At 41.7% G+C, this 16,835-nt stretch overlaps 1 protein-coding gene across 1 annotated transcript; it reads left to right on the top strand.

Annotated features, from left to right (window-relative positions):
* Positions 1-15,528: 15,528 nt before the first annotated feature.
* LOC137356366 (histone H2B 5-like) lies at positions 15,529-16,210 on the top strand. Its single transcript, XM_068022253.1, has one exon. The coding sequence runs from the start codon at positions 15,529-15,531 to the stop codon at positions 15,907-15,909; it is 381 nt and encodes a 126-aa protein (XP_067878354.1). The 3' UTR covers positions 15,910-16,210.
* The last annotated feature ends 625 nt before the right edge of the window (positions 16,211-16,835 follow it).

Genomic DNA, 16,835 nt, shown 5'->3' with positions numbered 1-16,835 from the left:
GAAGTTTGCATCCAGTTTGAAAGTGAGAGGAATGGGTCTAAGACTAATATTTTAAGCTTAAATAAGGACAACTATGTGGGCATGAAAGCTGAGCTAGCTGAAGTGAACTGGGATCAATTGAGAAGCAGTGGCAGACATTTAAGTGGATATTTCAGAATACTTTAAATAAGTATATCCCTACTGTAAAGAATAATTCCAAGGGGAGGACCTTCCATCCATGGTTGATTAAAGAAGTTAAGGAAGGCATCAACCTGAATGAAAAGGCAGAGAATTGTGCAAAGATGAGTGGTAGGTCAGATGATTGAGTCATTCTGTGCCATTCTATATATTCTGACCAAAGGTTAATCAGGGGCAAAGAAATTAGAGCATGGGAGTAAGCTGGCTGGAAATGCAATAACGGATAGCAAGGGTTTCTGCAGGCATTTGAAAAAGAAAAGTGTAAGTAAAGTGAGTGTTGAGAATGTAAATTGGAAGTTCAAGTTTGGTAATAAGGAAATGGCAGAAGTAATGAACAAAAAAATTGCTTCTCAAACCTGTAATGCTTGTTCCTGGTTTAGCTCTGGTTTCACGCTGTTTGTTGTTATTGAAAAGTGAATAGTGAAAACTTTTGACATTACCTGCAAGGGGGCTGGAATATAAATGGAGGAAAGTTTTGCTACAAATTTGCGGGGTGTTGGTGAGACATTACCTGGAATAGTGGATACAGTTGTGGTCTCCTTCGTGCATACGTGCATCGGATGCAGTTCAGGCAAGATTCGTTCAGTTGGTTCCTGAGATGAAGAGGCTGTCTTATGAGCAAAAGGTTGAGCAGGTTGTGTTACACTCATTGGAGTTCGTAATAATCAGAGCTAATCTTATTGAAAAGTGTAAGATTCTGAGGGGTCTTGACAGAGTAGATGCTGAGAAGATGACTCCCCTCTTGAGGGAATCAAGAACCACGCCGCACAGTTTCAGAATAAGGGGTCTACCATTTTAGACAGAGGTAAGGAAGAATTTCTTCTCTCAAAGCGTCATTAATCAATGGAATTCTCTGCACCAGAGAGTAGTGGGGGCTGGAAAATGAAATATATTCAAGGATGAGTTAAACTTTTGATCTACAAGGGAGTAATGGGTTTTGGCCAGGCAGGAAAATGGAAATGAAGCCAAGATCAAATTCGACATGATCTTATTGAATGGTGGATCAGGCGCGAGAGGCTGAATGGCTTACTCATGCTCCTAGTTCTTGGGTCATTATATTATAATGCCAGATGGAAATCGAAAGCTGACCTGCACAAATATCCCTGCTCCATCAGATCGTTCCAACCTTGGAGCAGTGTAGATGTTGGCTTGTTTCTGGATGTCTCAAAATTGTTATGGAACTGCCAGGACACCTCGTCAGCAGATGCTGAGAGCTGCAGTGGAATCAGACAGTGATATTCTTTGTATTTCTGGTTAGCATTTGTGATTAGTCATAATGATTATTAATTGAAATGTTACATTAATCTCTTTTCCAGCTTCCACCTCAACTGCTCGTGACTTACAATACATAGTTTTCTTCCTTACTGTCGGTGAATAGTTCAAGGGAGCAGAATGAATGTGATGATTCCCAGGAACAAGGGAAAGTGCAGTCGGCTCCTTCCATCACTGACAAGGTACAGTACCACTCCTTTAGGCCTTCATTTCATTCCATAGTCACAAGGAGCAGATGTAGTGAAACTCTCACTGATCCCAAGTTCAGAGACACATTTCCAATTCAGCAATCAAACAAAGCAGAAGAGACAGACATTGTATCCAATCCATTCCAAATCAATACTGATGAAAGTTAGGTAAAGTTCAAAAGCAGAACCCACTATCAGATTAAAAGGCAGTCTGTCAATTTCACAAGAGGGTGCATCCTGGAGACAGTGAATCTCACCCTCACATACCTGAAACTGATGATTACAAAATGAAAATAAACTCATTCATATAATATAAACAGACAGACACAGAGTGAAATTCACATTTACAAATTATTAAAGAGTTTAAGTGAAGATTAAAACCTCCAGCCACTGAAGGGAAACTGACAGTTACAGAGAAGAAAATAAAACCACTCACAGGCAAGAGACTGTCAGATAGAGAATCACACCAGAGTCACTTAACAGAGACAGTTACCATGTAAAACCCATGGACACATTGCAGAGACTGAGAAGTTCAAAGGAAAAGCAATTCTTCAATGACAGAAATTGAAATATAAGAATAACACACATCCTCTGTACCAGACATTGATAGCTGCAGAAGAAAAGAAAATGAGCTCACACACCTATCAGGAACTGTAAGTTGCAGATTAAAACTTACAGTTACAGAGCTGAAATCAACAGATTCAGAGAAAGGCCCCATGTCATACACTAGAGTTTGATAGATACAGAATAAACCCACACTATATTACCTTTACATTACGGGTCCAGCTTAAAACCGATACACACATACCAGAAGACAACTGGTGCAAAGTAAAACTCACTCAAGTAATAGAAACTGACAGATACAGATCAAAAACCACAATCATATCCCAGAAAATAACAGGTACAGAATAAAACAACAGTCACATATCAGAATCTGGCAGATAGAGAAATAAAACCACCTTCATTTTTTCATAAACTGACAGGTACAGACTAAAAACTACATTCATTTACTATCAATGCGCAGGTACAAATTTAATCCCTCATTCACTTAACAGAAACAAAATAGGGTAAAGCACAGACTCAAATTCCAAAGATTGAAAGATCCAGAATGAACCCACATTAACATACCAGCAACTGACAGAGAAAGATTAAAACCTTCTCACAATTCAGACAGTAACAGGTACAGAATAAATGCCACCCTCACATATGAGAAACTGGCAGAAATTGATTTTAGCCCAGACTCTCATAGGAGAAACCAACAGGTACACATTAATATCTACATCCACACATCAGAAATGAGGAGATACAGTATAAATGCCGTACTTAACTACCAGAGACTGACAAACACAGAGTGAAATCAATAATGAATTGCAAGAAGTTAACAGTTAGAGAGTGAAAGCCTCTCATCCACAACAGACACTGACAGGTACAAAGTAAACCTGACAATTGCACTTCAGACACTGACAGATACAGAGCAACACAAACATAATTAAGAAGATTCAGATATCAGATACTGACAGATACAGGTTAAAACTCACACAGATAGAATATAAACTGACAAGTTCAGAATAAAATTGTCAGTCACATATCAGAGAATGACAATGTACAAAGTAAATCTCACAGCCAAATGTCAGAAACTGGCATGTATAGATTAAAATTCACATTCACATCCGAGAGAATGTAGAGATGTGGTGTAAATTCCACACTCAAAAACCAGACTGAAACCCTTACTCTTATATCAGACAGTGACAGAGACAGGTTAAAAACCACAGCTACACATGAGACATTTAAGGGCGCAGGTTAAACCTTAAATTGGCTACTAGACAATCAAAGATAAAGTTTGAACTCCCACTCATATACACAAGAATGTAATATTAACTGTCAAATCCACTCTCACATACCATATACTGAGGGGGACAAATTACAAGCCAGAACACACACACAACTGAAGCTGAAAGGTACTGAATAAGGCGTTACTCACACAAAACAAACTGACAGGTACAGATAAAGCCACACTCAAAATCCGAAAATGACAGAGGTAAATTGTAGACTAGGGATTGAGAGATTAACAGTGAAATTTACACCTGCCAAGACTGGTGTGGGAGAAGTCAGGTTCAGTTTGTGGGGCACTGGCACCAGTACTAGGGAAAGTGGAGGCTGTACCATTCGGACAGTCTATACCTGAGCCAAGCTGGGACCAGTGTTCGAGCAAACCGTATAACTAGGGATGTAGAGAGGTACTTGATCTAAACAAAGGGGGAGGGGAACAAGCTTTAGCAGATGTAACAAACCAAGGGATAAAGTCAAGGCAGGAAAACAGAATAGAAACCGGGGAAATGAAAGCCAGAGAATGACAGGAAGGGACACAGAGGAAAAAAAAACTAAGAGCAGACCAACAGTCAACACTAGATGTTACAAGGATAACAAAAAGATAAAACTAAAGGCTCTGTATGTGAATGCACGGAGCATTCATAACAAAGTAAAGAAACTGATAGCACATGTTGAAGTAAATAAATATGATCTAATAGCCATTATGGAGACATGGCTGCAGGATGACAAGGATTGTGTCCTCAATATTGAGGGATGTGTAACATTCAAGAAGAATAGGAAGCTAGGTAAAGTTGGAGGGGTGGCACTGTTAATCAAGGATGGCATTAGTGCAATAGTTAGACATGTCCTTGGTTCAGGAGATCAGTATGTAGAATTGGTTTGGCTGGAGATGAGGAACAGTCAGGGAAAAAAGGCACTAGTGGGAGTAGTCTACAGGCCCGCAGACAGTAATCACAATGTAGGATGAAGTCTACAAGAATAACTAATGGGTGCTTGTGATAAAGGGATGGAAATAATCATGGGTGATTTTAATCTTCATAAAAACTGGAAAAAATCAGATTGGTAACAGAAGCCTGTATGAGGAGTTCATAGAATGGTTTCGAAATAGTTTCTTTGAGCAGCATCTTCTAGAACCATCCAGCGAGCAGGTTATATTAGACTTGGTATTGTGTAATTTGACAGGATTAATTAATGACCTCAGAGTATCTGCACCTCTTGGTAGCAATGATCACAATATGATTGAGGTTTACATCCAGTTTGAAAATGAGAGGAGTGGATCTAAGACTAGTATTTTAAACTTAAATAAGGACAGCTATGTGGGCATGAAAGTTGAGCTAGCTGAAGTGAACTGGGTTACATCAGACTGGAAAGTAGAAAATATAATCCCTCTATTCGAGAAGGTGTGGAAGCAGAGACAGGGTAACTACAGTAATATAAAAGCAAAATACTGCAGATGCTGGAAATTTGAAACAAAACAAAAAGTGCTGGAAATACTCAGGTCTGGCAGCATCTGTGGAGAGAGATGCAAAGTTAACATTAACTATAGGCCAGTTAGCTTGACCCCTGTCATGAGGAAGGTGGTAGAATTGATCGATGAGGAGGCTATAGCTGGGCATTTTGAGAAACATAAGGTCATCAGGAATAGTCAACATGGTTTTGTGAAGGGGAAATCATGTTTAACCTATTTATTGAAGTTCCTTGAAGGACTAACATGCACTGTGGATAAAGAGGAACCTGTTTGACATACAGTACTTGGATTTCCAGAAGGCATTTGACAAGTTGCCACATAAAAGGTTATTGTGCAAAGTAGGAGCTCATGGGTAACATATTGGCATGGATAGAAGATTGACTGGCTGGCAGAACACACAGAATGCAGAAATGGGTCCTTTTCTGATTGGCAGGATGTGACGAGTGCTGGGGCCTCAACTTTTTACAATTTATATCAATGACGTAGATGAGGGGAGTGATGACATGGCAGCTAAATTTGCAGATGAAACAAAGATAGGTAGGAATGTATGTTGTGAAGAGGACATAAGGAAGTTGAAGACTGATATATGTAGGTTGAGTGAGTGGGCAGGAATCTGGCAGATGATGTACAATGTGCGAAAATGGGAAGTTGTTCACTTTGTCAGGAAGATTTAAAAATACTTCAGTGCTGAGCGACTGCAGAATTCTGGAGAGGGATCTAGGTGTTCTAGTGCATGAGTCAAAAAAGTTAGGGTGCAGTTACAGCAAGACAGAAGGAAGGCAAATGGAATGCTATCCAGTATTACGAGAGGAATTGAAAATGAAAATAAGCCTGTTGTACTTCAGTTATACAGGGCATTGCTGAGACCAATCTAGAATACTGTGTGCAGTTTTGGACTCCTTATTTAATGAAGGAAGTAAATGTGTTGGAGACGGTTCATGAGATGTTTACTTCAGAGAAGTGAGTGTGACAGCTAACCAGAATAAAAAGAAACAAACTCAAATACCAGAGAATGAGGGTTACCGAGTAAAACCCACATTTACTTATCGGTAATTGCCATTTTCAGAATTAAAAACCTTTCCCATCTTCCCATTGCAGCAACTGACATGCACAGAGTAAAACAAACAGTTATTTAGCAGAAATTAACAAGCACACTTGTAAATGTACACTCACAGAATAGAAACTGTCAGTTCAAGGTAGAAGCAGATTCACACAGATCAAATTGAATGTTACAATGTGAACTTCATATTTAAATACCAGAAGCTGATGGGCACACAGTGAATCTTACAATAGCATACCAGACGCAGACAGACAGAGAAACAACATTATCACAGAGTGGAATCTTCCAAGTACAGAGGAAAATTTACAGTAGCATATCAGGGAATGAGAGGGAAAGAGTAATTCAAGCAGTACCATAAACCAACAAGTGCAGAATAATGGCCATACAAAGAAGTGTGATGCTGATAGGTACAGGGAAAATATTACGCTCACAACAGATGGACAGAAACAGAATGAAGCACATACACATAAAGTAACTGAGGTACATAGCAAAATCCACATTTACATGTCAGAAACAGACACAGAGAGCAAAACACACACTCACAAATTGTACACCGATAAATACAGAGTAATAGCCACATTCACATTACAGAGACTGGTAGATGTAGGGTCAAACCCACAATCAATTACCACAATCATAAAGTTACAGAATAAATCAGATAATTGCACTGCAGGAACTGACAACATGCTGGGTAAAATCCTCATTTGCGTATCAGAACTGAAAGGTTAAATATTGATCCCACATTCACTTGCCAGAAAATGTACATGTCCATGTACAGTGTAAATGAAAATGGAAAATTCTGGAAATACTCAGCAAGTCTGGCAGCACCTGTGGAGAGAGAAATTCCGTTCACATTTCAGGTCAATGACCTTTGATCAGGACAGACCTTTCTGATGAAAGGTCATTGACCTGAAAGGCTAACTCTGTTTCTGTCTCCACAGATGCTGGCAGTCCTGCTGTGTATTTACCGAATTTTCTGCTTTTATTTCCAATTTCCAGCATTAACAGTATTTTGCTTTGTATTAGGTGCAGTTTAAAGATCTTACTTCAATACCAGTAATTGACAAGTACGAAGGAATACTCATATTCACGTAACAGAAAGTGAGCGATTCAAACCAAAACCACCATTCAATTCATCAGTAAATGACAGGTGCAGAAAAAAATCCACTCACATCAGAAGCTGGCAGGTAGAGTGAAAAGTGCACATGCACATATCAGTAAGTGACAGAGATAAATATAGTCACATTCCACATTCTGAGATAAAGAATGAATCCCTCACACACATACCATACAAAGAGGGACAGATATTTGGACAGATCTAGGTGTGTAAGAGCTCCTTCATTGTTCCTTAAATATAAACAAACAGATCCTGTCTTTCAGAGTGGCAGATGCAGAATAAGTTCTACACTCAGACTGTACCATTGATGAACAGCTACAGAATGAATGTCATTCATCAAAGTGGTGTTAGGAGGTTCCAGAATTTGGGCTGAGTGATGATGAAGGAATGGTGTTATATATTTGAAGTCAGGATGTTGTGCAAACTAGAGATGAAATTGCAGGTGGTAATGTTTTCATAAGCTTGCTGCCCATGTTCCAGTCAGTAGCAGATGTCATGGGTTTGGAAGGTGCTGTTGTACGGTACTTCCTCAGGTTGATGCAGTATATCTTTTAGATGGGATACACTGTGCACTGATGGTGGAGGGAGTAAATGCATAACCTGGTGAATGGTAAGATAATCAAGGCTGCTGATTTGTCCTGGATGGTATCAAGCTTCTTCAGTGTTTTTAGAGCTGCATTCAACCAAGCAAGTGGAGAGTAATCCATCAGAATTCTGACATGTGGCTTGTAGGTGGTGGAAAGACTTTGGGAAGTTCTCCCTGTGTCTGCGTGGGTTTTCTCCGGGTGCTCCGGTTTCCTCCCACATGCCAATGACTTGCAGGTTGATAGGTAAATTGGCCATTATAAATTGCCCCTAGTATAGGTAGGTGGTAGGGAATTAGACGGACAGGTGGGGATGTGGTAGGAACATGGAATTAGTGTAGGATTAGTATAAATGGGTGGTTGATGGTTGGCACAGACTCGGTGGGCCGAAGGGCCTGTTTCAGTGCTGTATCTCTAATCTAAACTAAGTTAGGACATGAGTTGCTCATCATAGAATTCCCAATCTCTGACCAGCCCTTGAAGCCATAGAAGTAATATGGCAGAAAAAAGAGTAAATCCTATAGTCATTTCCCGTAAAGCAACATGCACATAAGAATGGGCATGTGCAAACAAGATACTGACATGCCTTGGACACAAGCTGCAATCATTAATCATAGGCTCGTGGAGACAGAATAAAACCACAATCACATACCAGTAACTGAGAGGTACATAGTAAAATTCGCATTCACATATCAGGAACAGAAAGGCAAAGAAAAACACTTGCTGGCAAATCCAACACAGACAGACACAGAGTAAGAGCCACATTCACATTCCAGAGACTGACAGATCAAGAGTAAACACTCCAATTAATTGCAAGTAACAAACAAGAACAGAATAGAATACATACTTGCATTTTAGTATCTGACAGGCACCCAGAATAAAATAAACATTCACGTATCAGAAACTGACAAGTGAAGAGTAAAAGTCACAGTAATATGTCACAAACTGACAGATACAGGGTGATCTCACATTCACTTGCCAGATTATAAAAGGTAATGAAAAAAATCTTTCTTCCAGACCTGAAACTGACAGGCACAGATTAAAGGAGTGACTTACATTGCAGTAAGTGACCAGAATGAGGAAAATCCATATTCACATGTCAGAAACTGACAGCTGAAGAGTAAAATCTGAAGTAACATCACACTCTGACAGATATGGATTGATGTCACAATCACTTGCCAGCAACTAGCAGGTACAGAGTAAAGATCTTTATTCCATACCAGAAACTGACAGGTTCAAAGAGGGATGAGGTCATTCAACATGAACATCAAAAGCAAGGTAGCAGATTAAAGAAAAGGGGTCCACAAAGGTTGTAATCGCTGGATTACCCCCGCTGCCACGTGCAGGTGAGTATAGGAATAGGAGGATAGAGCAGATGAATGTGTGGCTGAAGAGATAGTGCAGGAGGGAGGGCTTTAATTTCCTGTATCACTGGGTCGGTTTCTAGCCAAGGTGGGAATTGTACAAGTTGGACAGATTGCACCTGAACTGGATCGGGACCAACAGCCTTGCTGGGAGGTTTGCACGTGCTTTTGGGGGAGGGGGGTGGGGGGTGGGTGGTGGTTGTAAACTAATTTGGCAAGGGGGTGGGATACAGAGGGGACGTGCAGTAAGGGTTGATGCACAGTCAAATATAGAAGAGAAGCTGAGTCAGTCTGGAAGGCAGAGAAAATGCAGACCTGTTAAGACACAAGCTAACAATGCAAGGCTGGATTGCATCTATTTTAACACAAGGAATCTTACTAGTAAGGCAGATGGATTGAGGCCATTTATTAACAAATGGAAATATCATATTATTGTTTTCACGGAGACATGGTTGAAGGAAGGGCAGGACTGGCAGCTCAATATTCCAGGGTCTAGAAACTTCAGGCATGACAGGGGAGGGTATAAAATAGGAGGTGGCAGTGCACTGTTGATCAAGGAGTCAATTACTGTATCAGGAGGGATGATATCTTCGAACATTCCTCAAATGATCCATATGGGTAGAACATAAATACAAAAAGGGGGGCAATCACTTGGCTGGGAGTGTACGACAGGCCTCCAAACAGTCAGGGAGAGATAGAGGAGCAGATATGTAGGCAAATCTCAGAGAGGTGTAAAAATTATAGGGTAATAATTGTAGGGGATTTCAACTTACCCAATATCAACTGGGATCGTCTTAGTGCAAATGGCTTAAAGGAGGCAGAATTCTTAAGGTGCATACAGGAGATCTTTTTGAGCCAGCAGGTAGAAAGTCCTACAAAAGAAGGAGCCGTGCTCGACCTAATCCTAGGGAGTGAAGCCGGACAAGTGGTAGGAGTGTCAGTGGGGGAGCATTTCGGGGATAGTGGCCATAACTCTAATATTTAAGGTAGTTATGGAAAAGGACAAAGAGGTACCAGAAATAAATGTACTCAATTTGGGGAAGACCGATTTCAATATGATAAAACAGGATCTGGCCAAAGTGGACTGCAAGAAGCTACTTATAGGAAAGTCTACATCAGACTAGTGGGAGTCATTCGAAAAGGAAATAATGAGAGTTCAGGGCCAACATGTTCCCATAAAGGTGAAGTGGAGGACCAACAAATCCAGGGAACCCTGGATGTCAAGGGATAGAGAGGATTGGATAAGGGAAAAAAAAAGAGGATTGGGGCAGAAAACAGCGGAGGCGCTAGAGGAGTATAGAAAATGTAAGGGGGGGTGGGGGGAGGTGGTACTTTAAAAAAAAAATATAAGAATAATAAGCAGAGTGAGGAGGTGACTTGAAAAAAAAGTCGTGTCTAACAAAGTTGATTGAATTTTTTGAGGAGGTGACTAGATGTGTAGATGAGGGTAAGGCAGTTGATGTTTTCTACATGGACTTCAGTAAGGCTTCAGATAAGGTCCCACATGGGAGATTGGTTAAGAAGGTAAGAGCCCATGGGATCCAGGGCAATTTGGCAAATTGGATTCAGAATTGGCTTAGTGGCAGGAAGCAGAGGGTGATGGTCGAGCGTTGTTTTTGTGAGTTGAAGTTTGTGACCAGTGGTGTACCACAGCGATCGGTGCTGGGACCATTGCTGTTTGTAGTGTACATGAATGATTTAGACGTGAATGTAGTAGATATGATCAGTAAGTTCGCAGATGACACGAAAATTGGTGTCATAAATAGTGAGGAGGAAACCCTTAGATTACAGGATGATATCGATGGGCTGGTAAGATGGGTGGAGCAGTGGCAAATGGAATTTAATCCAGAGAAGTGCGAAAATGTGAGGTGATGCATTTTGGGAGGCCTAACAAGGCAAGAGAATATACAATGAATGGCAGATCCTAAGATGTACAGAGGGTCTGAGGGACATTGGTGTACTTGTCCATAGATCACTGAAGGCAGAAGCACGGGGAGATAAGGTGGTTAGGAAGGCATATGGGATACTTGTCTTTGTTAGCCGAGGCATAGAATATAAGAGCAGGGAGGTTATGAGGGAGCTGAATGAAATGCTAGTTAGGCCACAGCTGGAGTACTGTGTACAGTTCTGGTCAACTCTCCAAAGGAAGGACGTGATTGCAATGGAGAGCGTGCAGAGGAGATTCATCAGGATGTTTCCTGGGCTGTGGCATTTCAGTTATGAAGAGAGACAGGATAGGCAGGGTTGTTTTCCTTGGAGCAGAGAAGGCTGAGGGGGGAACTGATTGAGGTATACAAAATTACACGGGACATTGATAGTATAGATAGGAAGAAAACGTTCCCTCAGTGGAGGGATCAACAACCAGGGGAGATAGATTTAAGTAATGGGCAGCAGGTTTAGAGGGGACTTGAGGAGAAAATACTTCACGCAGAGTGTGGTTGGAATCTGGAACACACTACCTGAAGGGCTGGTAGAGGCAGGAACCCTCATTGCATTTGAGAAGGATTTCGATGAACACGTGAAATGCCATAGCATACAAGACTATGGGCCAAGTGCTGGAAAATGTGATTCGAATAGATTCATGCTTGATGGGAGGCAAAGACACAGTGGGCCAAATGGCCTGTTTCTGTGCTGTATAACTCAATGACAAATGTAAAGGAAAGCCAACATTCAGATAGCAGAAATTCACAGATCCAAAGCAAATCCACTAGACAGTTCAGCAGAAAGTGACAGGACAGAAAAAACACACACTCACATACCAGAAATTGGCATACAGAATAAAATTCACACGCCCGTATCAGAAACGAACTTGTACAGATGTAAATCCACAATCATACAGCAGAGAATGAGATGTATGACTAAACCCAGCTTCTGACACTTGAGGCTAACGTACACAGAGTGAAAACAATGCTCATGTCTCGTACCAGAAACGGCCAGATGTAGGTCACAACCCACACTCACATATCAGAACGGGCAGGTACCTTGTAAAATATCTCTTAATGAACCACTAACAGGGAGACGATACAGTCCCCATTCGTTCATCAGAAACTTAGATACAGATAATAAACAGTACTTACATACAACAGATTGAAAGAAACAGGTTAAAACCCATCCTTATATGTAGACATCTGATGGGTACAGAACACAGTTGAGGTCTCCAAACCAGAGACTGACATGTCGAGTGAAAACAACGCTGACGTGTCATCAATTAACATGTGCAGTGTAAAGCTACACAAAAATGTCACTTACTAACAGGTACAGAGACAAAATCAAACAACCTTTCATACCAGAAACTGACAGGTGCAGATTAAAATCCAAATTCACAATTCAGAAATTGACAGATAAAGAGAAATGCCCAGACTCCAAAATCAGATATTAACAGATACATAGCAAAACCCACACTCACAGAACAAAACCCATCATCACCCATTTAGAAACTGAATGTTACGGAGAAAAATAAAACAGAATCACCTATTGAAGATTGAAATTATTGAATGAAATGACCAAATCATTGACCATAGATTGACAGATATGGAGTAAAAGCCACGGGTAAATATCACATACTGATGGGCACAGAATGAATCCCACACTCACATGTCCGGCAGGGAAGGACAAATATTTCGCGACCCAGAATGTCCATGCATTTCCTCCTGCCATATTCCACATATGTGACCAAATAGATGCTTTTGTTAACACCTCAAAAACATCATCCCTGCCAGTGTTATCATATTATATTTGATCAATTATTTCAACTCCACAACCCTCCATATTTTTTCAGACCTGTCTTTCCTGAATATTTGTCGCCAGTAATAATAAGTTCCCTTGCCTCGCCTAGTTTCAGCCAGAATTATGTAATGGTCACGATATAAATCTTTCATAATGAAAACAAGAAATGCTGGATATACTCAGCTGGTTTGGCAGCATGTGTGGAGAGAGAAGCAGAGTTAACATTTCAGGTCAGTGACCCTTCTTCAGAACTGGTAAATATTAGAAATGTGAAAAGTGTTAAGCAAGTAAAGCGGGGGTGGGGCAAGAGATAACAAGGGAGAAGGTGTAGAAAGGAAAATGTCACAGAATAGCTGACCAGAAGGTCATGGAGCAAAGGCAAACATTATGTTAATGGTGTGTTGAAAGACAAAGCATTCGGACAGATAGGGTGTTAATGGATGAAAATTAAACAGCCGCAAGTACAAACATGAAAGAAAAGTGGGTAAGCAAACTGAACCAACTGAGGTGATATTAAATAAAATAAATATAAAAATAAAGATAAAAAGGAAAGAATAACTAAAAATAAAAGTAAATTGGGGGGCCCGTCATGCTCTGAAATTATTGAACTCAATGCTCAGTCTGGCAGGCTGTATTGTGCCTCATCGGTAAATGAGATGCTGTTCCTCGAGCTTACCTTGATGTTCACTGGAACACTGCAGCAATCCCAGGACAGAGATGTAAGCAGGGGGGAGTGTTGAAATGACAAGCAACCGGAAGCTCGGGGTCATGCTTTCGGACTGAGTGGAGGTGTTACGCAAAGCGGTCACCCAGTATATGTTTGGTCTCACCAATGTAGAGGAGACCACATTGTGAGCAGCGAATACAGTATACCATGTTGAAAGAAGTACAAGTAAATCGCTGCTTCACTCGAAAGGAGTGTTTGGGGCCTGGGATTGTGAGTAGAGAGGAGTAAAATGGGCAGGTATTACATCTCCTGTGATTGCAGGGGAAGGTGCCATGTGAAGGGGACAAGGTGGTGGGGGTAATGGAGGAGTGGACCAGGGTGTCGCAGAGGGAATGATCCCTTCGGAATGCTGACAGGGGAAGGGAGGGGAAGATGTATTTGGTAGTGGCATCACGCTGGAGGTGGCAGAAATGGCGGAGGATGATTCTTTGGATGTGGAGGCTGATGGGGTGGAAAGTGAGGACAAGGGTATCCTCGGTTGAGAAAAAAGGAAGACATATCAGAAGCGCTGTCATATAAATCTTTCATGTGGTTACTTGTGACTGCAGCTGACCAATCTTATTTGGCACGCTACATGGAGATAAGGACTTGCACTTCAATGCTCGCATTTGCCCCACTCAAAGAACAAAGAAAATTACAGCACAGGAACAGGCCCTTCGGCCCTCCAAGCCTGCGCCGATCCAGATCCTCTATCTAAACATGTCGGCTATTTTCTTAGGGTCTGTATCTCTTTGCTTCCTGCCCATTCATGTATCTGTCTAGATACATCTTAAAAGATGCTATCGTGCCCGCGTCTACCACCTCCGCTGGCAACACGTTCCAGGCACCCACCACCCTCTGTGTAAAGAACTTTCCACGCATATCCCCCCTAAACTTTTCTCCTCTCACTTTGAACTCGTGACCCCTAGTAATTGAGTCCCCCACTCTGGGGGAAAAAGCTTCTTGCTATCCACCCTGTCTATACCTCTCATGATTTTGTACACCTCAATCAGGTCCCCCCTCAACCTCCATCTTTCTAATGAAAATAATCCTAATCTGCTCAACCTCTCTTCATAGCTAACGCCCTCCATACCAGGCAACATCCTGGTGAACCTCCTCTGCACCCTCTCCAAAGCATCTACATCCTTTTGGTAATGTGGCGACCAGAACTGCACGCAGTATTCCAAATGTGGCCGAACCAAAGTCTTATACAACTGTAACATGACCTGCCAACCCTTGTACTCAATACCCCGTCTGATGAAGGAAAGCATGCCGTATGCCTTCTTGACCACTCTATTGACCTGCTTTGCCACCTTCAGGGAACAATGGACCTGAACACCCAAGTCTCTCTGTACATCAATTTTCCCCAGGACTTTTCCATTTACTGTATAATTCACTCTTGAATTGGATCTTCCAAAATGCATCACCTCGCATTTGCCCTGATTGAACTCCATCTGCCATTTTTCTGTCCAACTCTCCAATCTATTTATATTCTGCTGTATTCTCTGACAGACCCCTTCACTATCTGCTGCTCCACCAATCTTAGTGTCGTCTGCAAACTTGCTAATCAGACCACCGATACTTTCCTCCAAATCATTTATGTTGCTGACACCCACTCTTCTGGACGATTCGGTCCTGTTGATGGACGGAAGTGCAGAGGGTCGCTACATCCTGATAAGGAAGGGAACTATAGAGAATGAAAAAAGAGACGAGTTCGTACGAGCAAAATAGAAATGGTTGATGAGGAAGAGGGACTCAGCAAGTCACTGACATAGATGGATAAGGGCGGGCAAAGGGGTTTGGACGATCTGACTGCTGCGACAGTTTGTGTCTGTGAGAAGCACAAAATGTGATTGGTTACTTTAGACACCCAATCAGATAGATACAGAACATCAGGCAATGACATCATTGTAAACCAGCCAATCATGAACATGGCCTTCTCCCATTCCTCATTAGCATAGGGTTCTGGGGATGTCTATAAAATGCGAGCTTGGAGCGAAATTTCGGTTATTCTGTGTCTGAAGTTGATCGTGATCATGGTTGACGAGAAGAAAACTGCAGCACCTTCCAAGAAGGGCGCCAAGAAAGTTTTGAAGAAGGCGCCACCAAAGGGCAGCAAGAAACGGAGAAAATCCAGGAAAGAAAGTTACTCCATCTACGTGTACAAAGTGATGAAGCAGGTTCACCCTGACACCGGCATCTCCTCCAAGGCCATGAGCATCATGAATTCGTTTGTGAATGATATTTTCGAGCGAATCGCGCGTGAGGCTTCCCGCCTGGCCCATTACAACAAACGCAGCACCATCAGCTCCCGGGAGATCCAGACCGCCGTGCGCCTGCTGCTGCCCGGGGAGCTGGCCAAACACGCCGTGTCGGAAGGTACAAAGGCGGTCACCAAGTACACCAGCTCCAAGTAAATATCCGCAATGTACTGAAACACACCCAAAACACAAAAAGGCTCTTTTAAGAGCCACCCACAACTTCTCTGAAAAAGCTACAACATTGTCTGTATAGTATCGACTTATATTGATTTATATATCAAGTGTCCTTGCCTTTGTGATCTCTGTTTTACTCCCATAGATTCTGGTCAATGCAGTTTCACTGCCCGTGCGATCTTTCTGTCTCTAACTAATAATGTCCCGTATATAAATTACTGGCCACTGACCATTTGTGAGGTTTGTTCTCGGACGTGTTCATTTTCGGCCCCTTTTTTGTATTTCGACAATAAAAGCTGATTTAACGCACATACATCAGTTCGCAGTCACTTATTTCCCTCGTTCAAGTTTGACCTCAGAAATTAATAAGTACATTATCTAGAACCCCCGGGTGGTGTCGGAACCCTCCGTCTCACACGCTGACACCTGACACTGAAAATCTACACTCCGCTGTTGTCTCCCACGAATAACAAACAATCGTTCATCAGTGATGCGGTATTATTATGAAAATTGACATGAAATGTGCCCGGTTGGAGAATGTTGTGAAAGAGACTTTCTGCTCGCTGGTTTCAAAAAGGACAGAGAGTAAACCCGAATAGATGTCAGAATGTAAAAGCCAATCTGGAACTTGTTACCAAATGTAGAATAACACAATATGAAAAAGGTTTTATTTATTTAACCGTAAAAAAAGAACTATAAATTTGATATTCTATATTGAAGTCGCCCCAATATATTGGCGGGCTTTTCAAATTTGAAAAATCCGTTGCAGTCTGACAATTTGGCGCCGTTATTTTCCGCCCTTATCTCCTTGGCGTCTCCTGATTGGTGAATTCAGCAGCTCTCCGATTGGTTACATGAAGAGCACAGAGCAGAGTGACCAATCAGCAGTGCCCACCACTCCATTCCTC

The sequence above is a fragment of the Heterodontus francisci genome, chromosome 45 (assembly GCF_036365525.1).
Source record: "Heterodontus francisci isolate sHetFra1 chromosome 45, sHetFra1.hap1, whole genome shotgun sequence".
NCBI classification, from domain to species: domain Eukaryota; kingdom Metazoa; phylum Chordata; class Chondrichthyes; order Heterodontiformes; family Heterodontidae; genus Heterodontus; species Heterodontus francisci.
Note: the sequence above shows the minus strand (reverse complement) of the source record. Positions and strands in the feature narration are given on the sequence as shown.

Excerpts from the sequence above, each read along its gene's own strand:
- LOC137356366 (XM_068022253.1), top strand. The coding sequence starts at position 15,529 with ATGGTTGACGAGAAGAAAACTGCAGCACCTTCCAAGAAGGGCGCCAAG.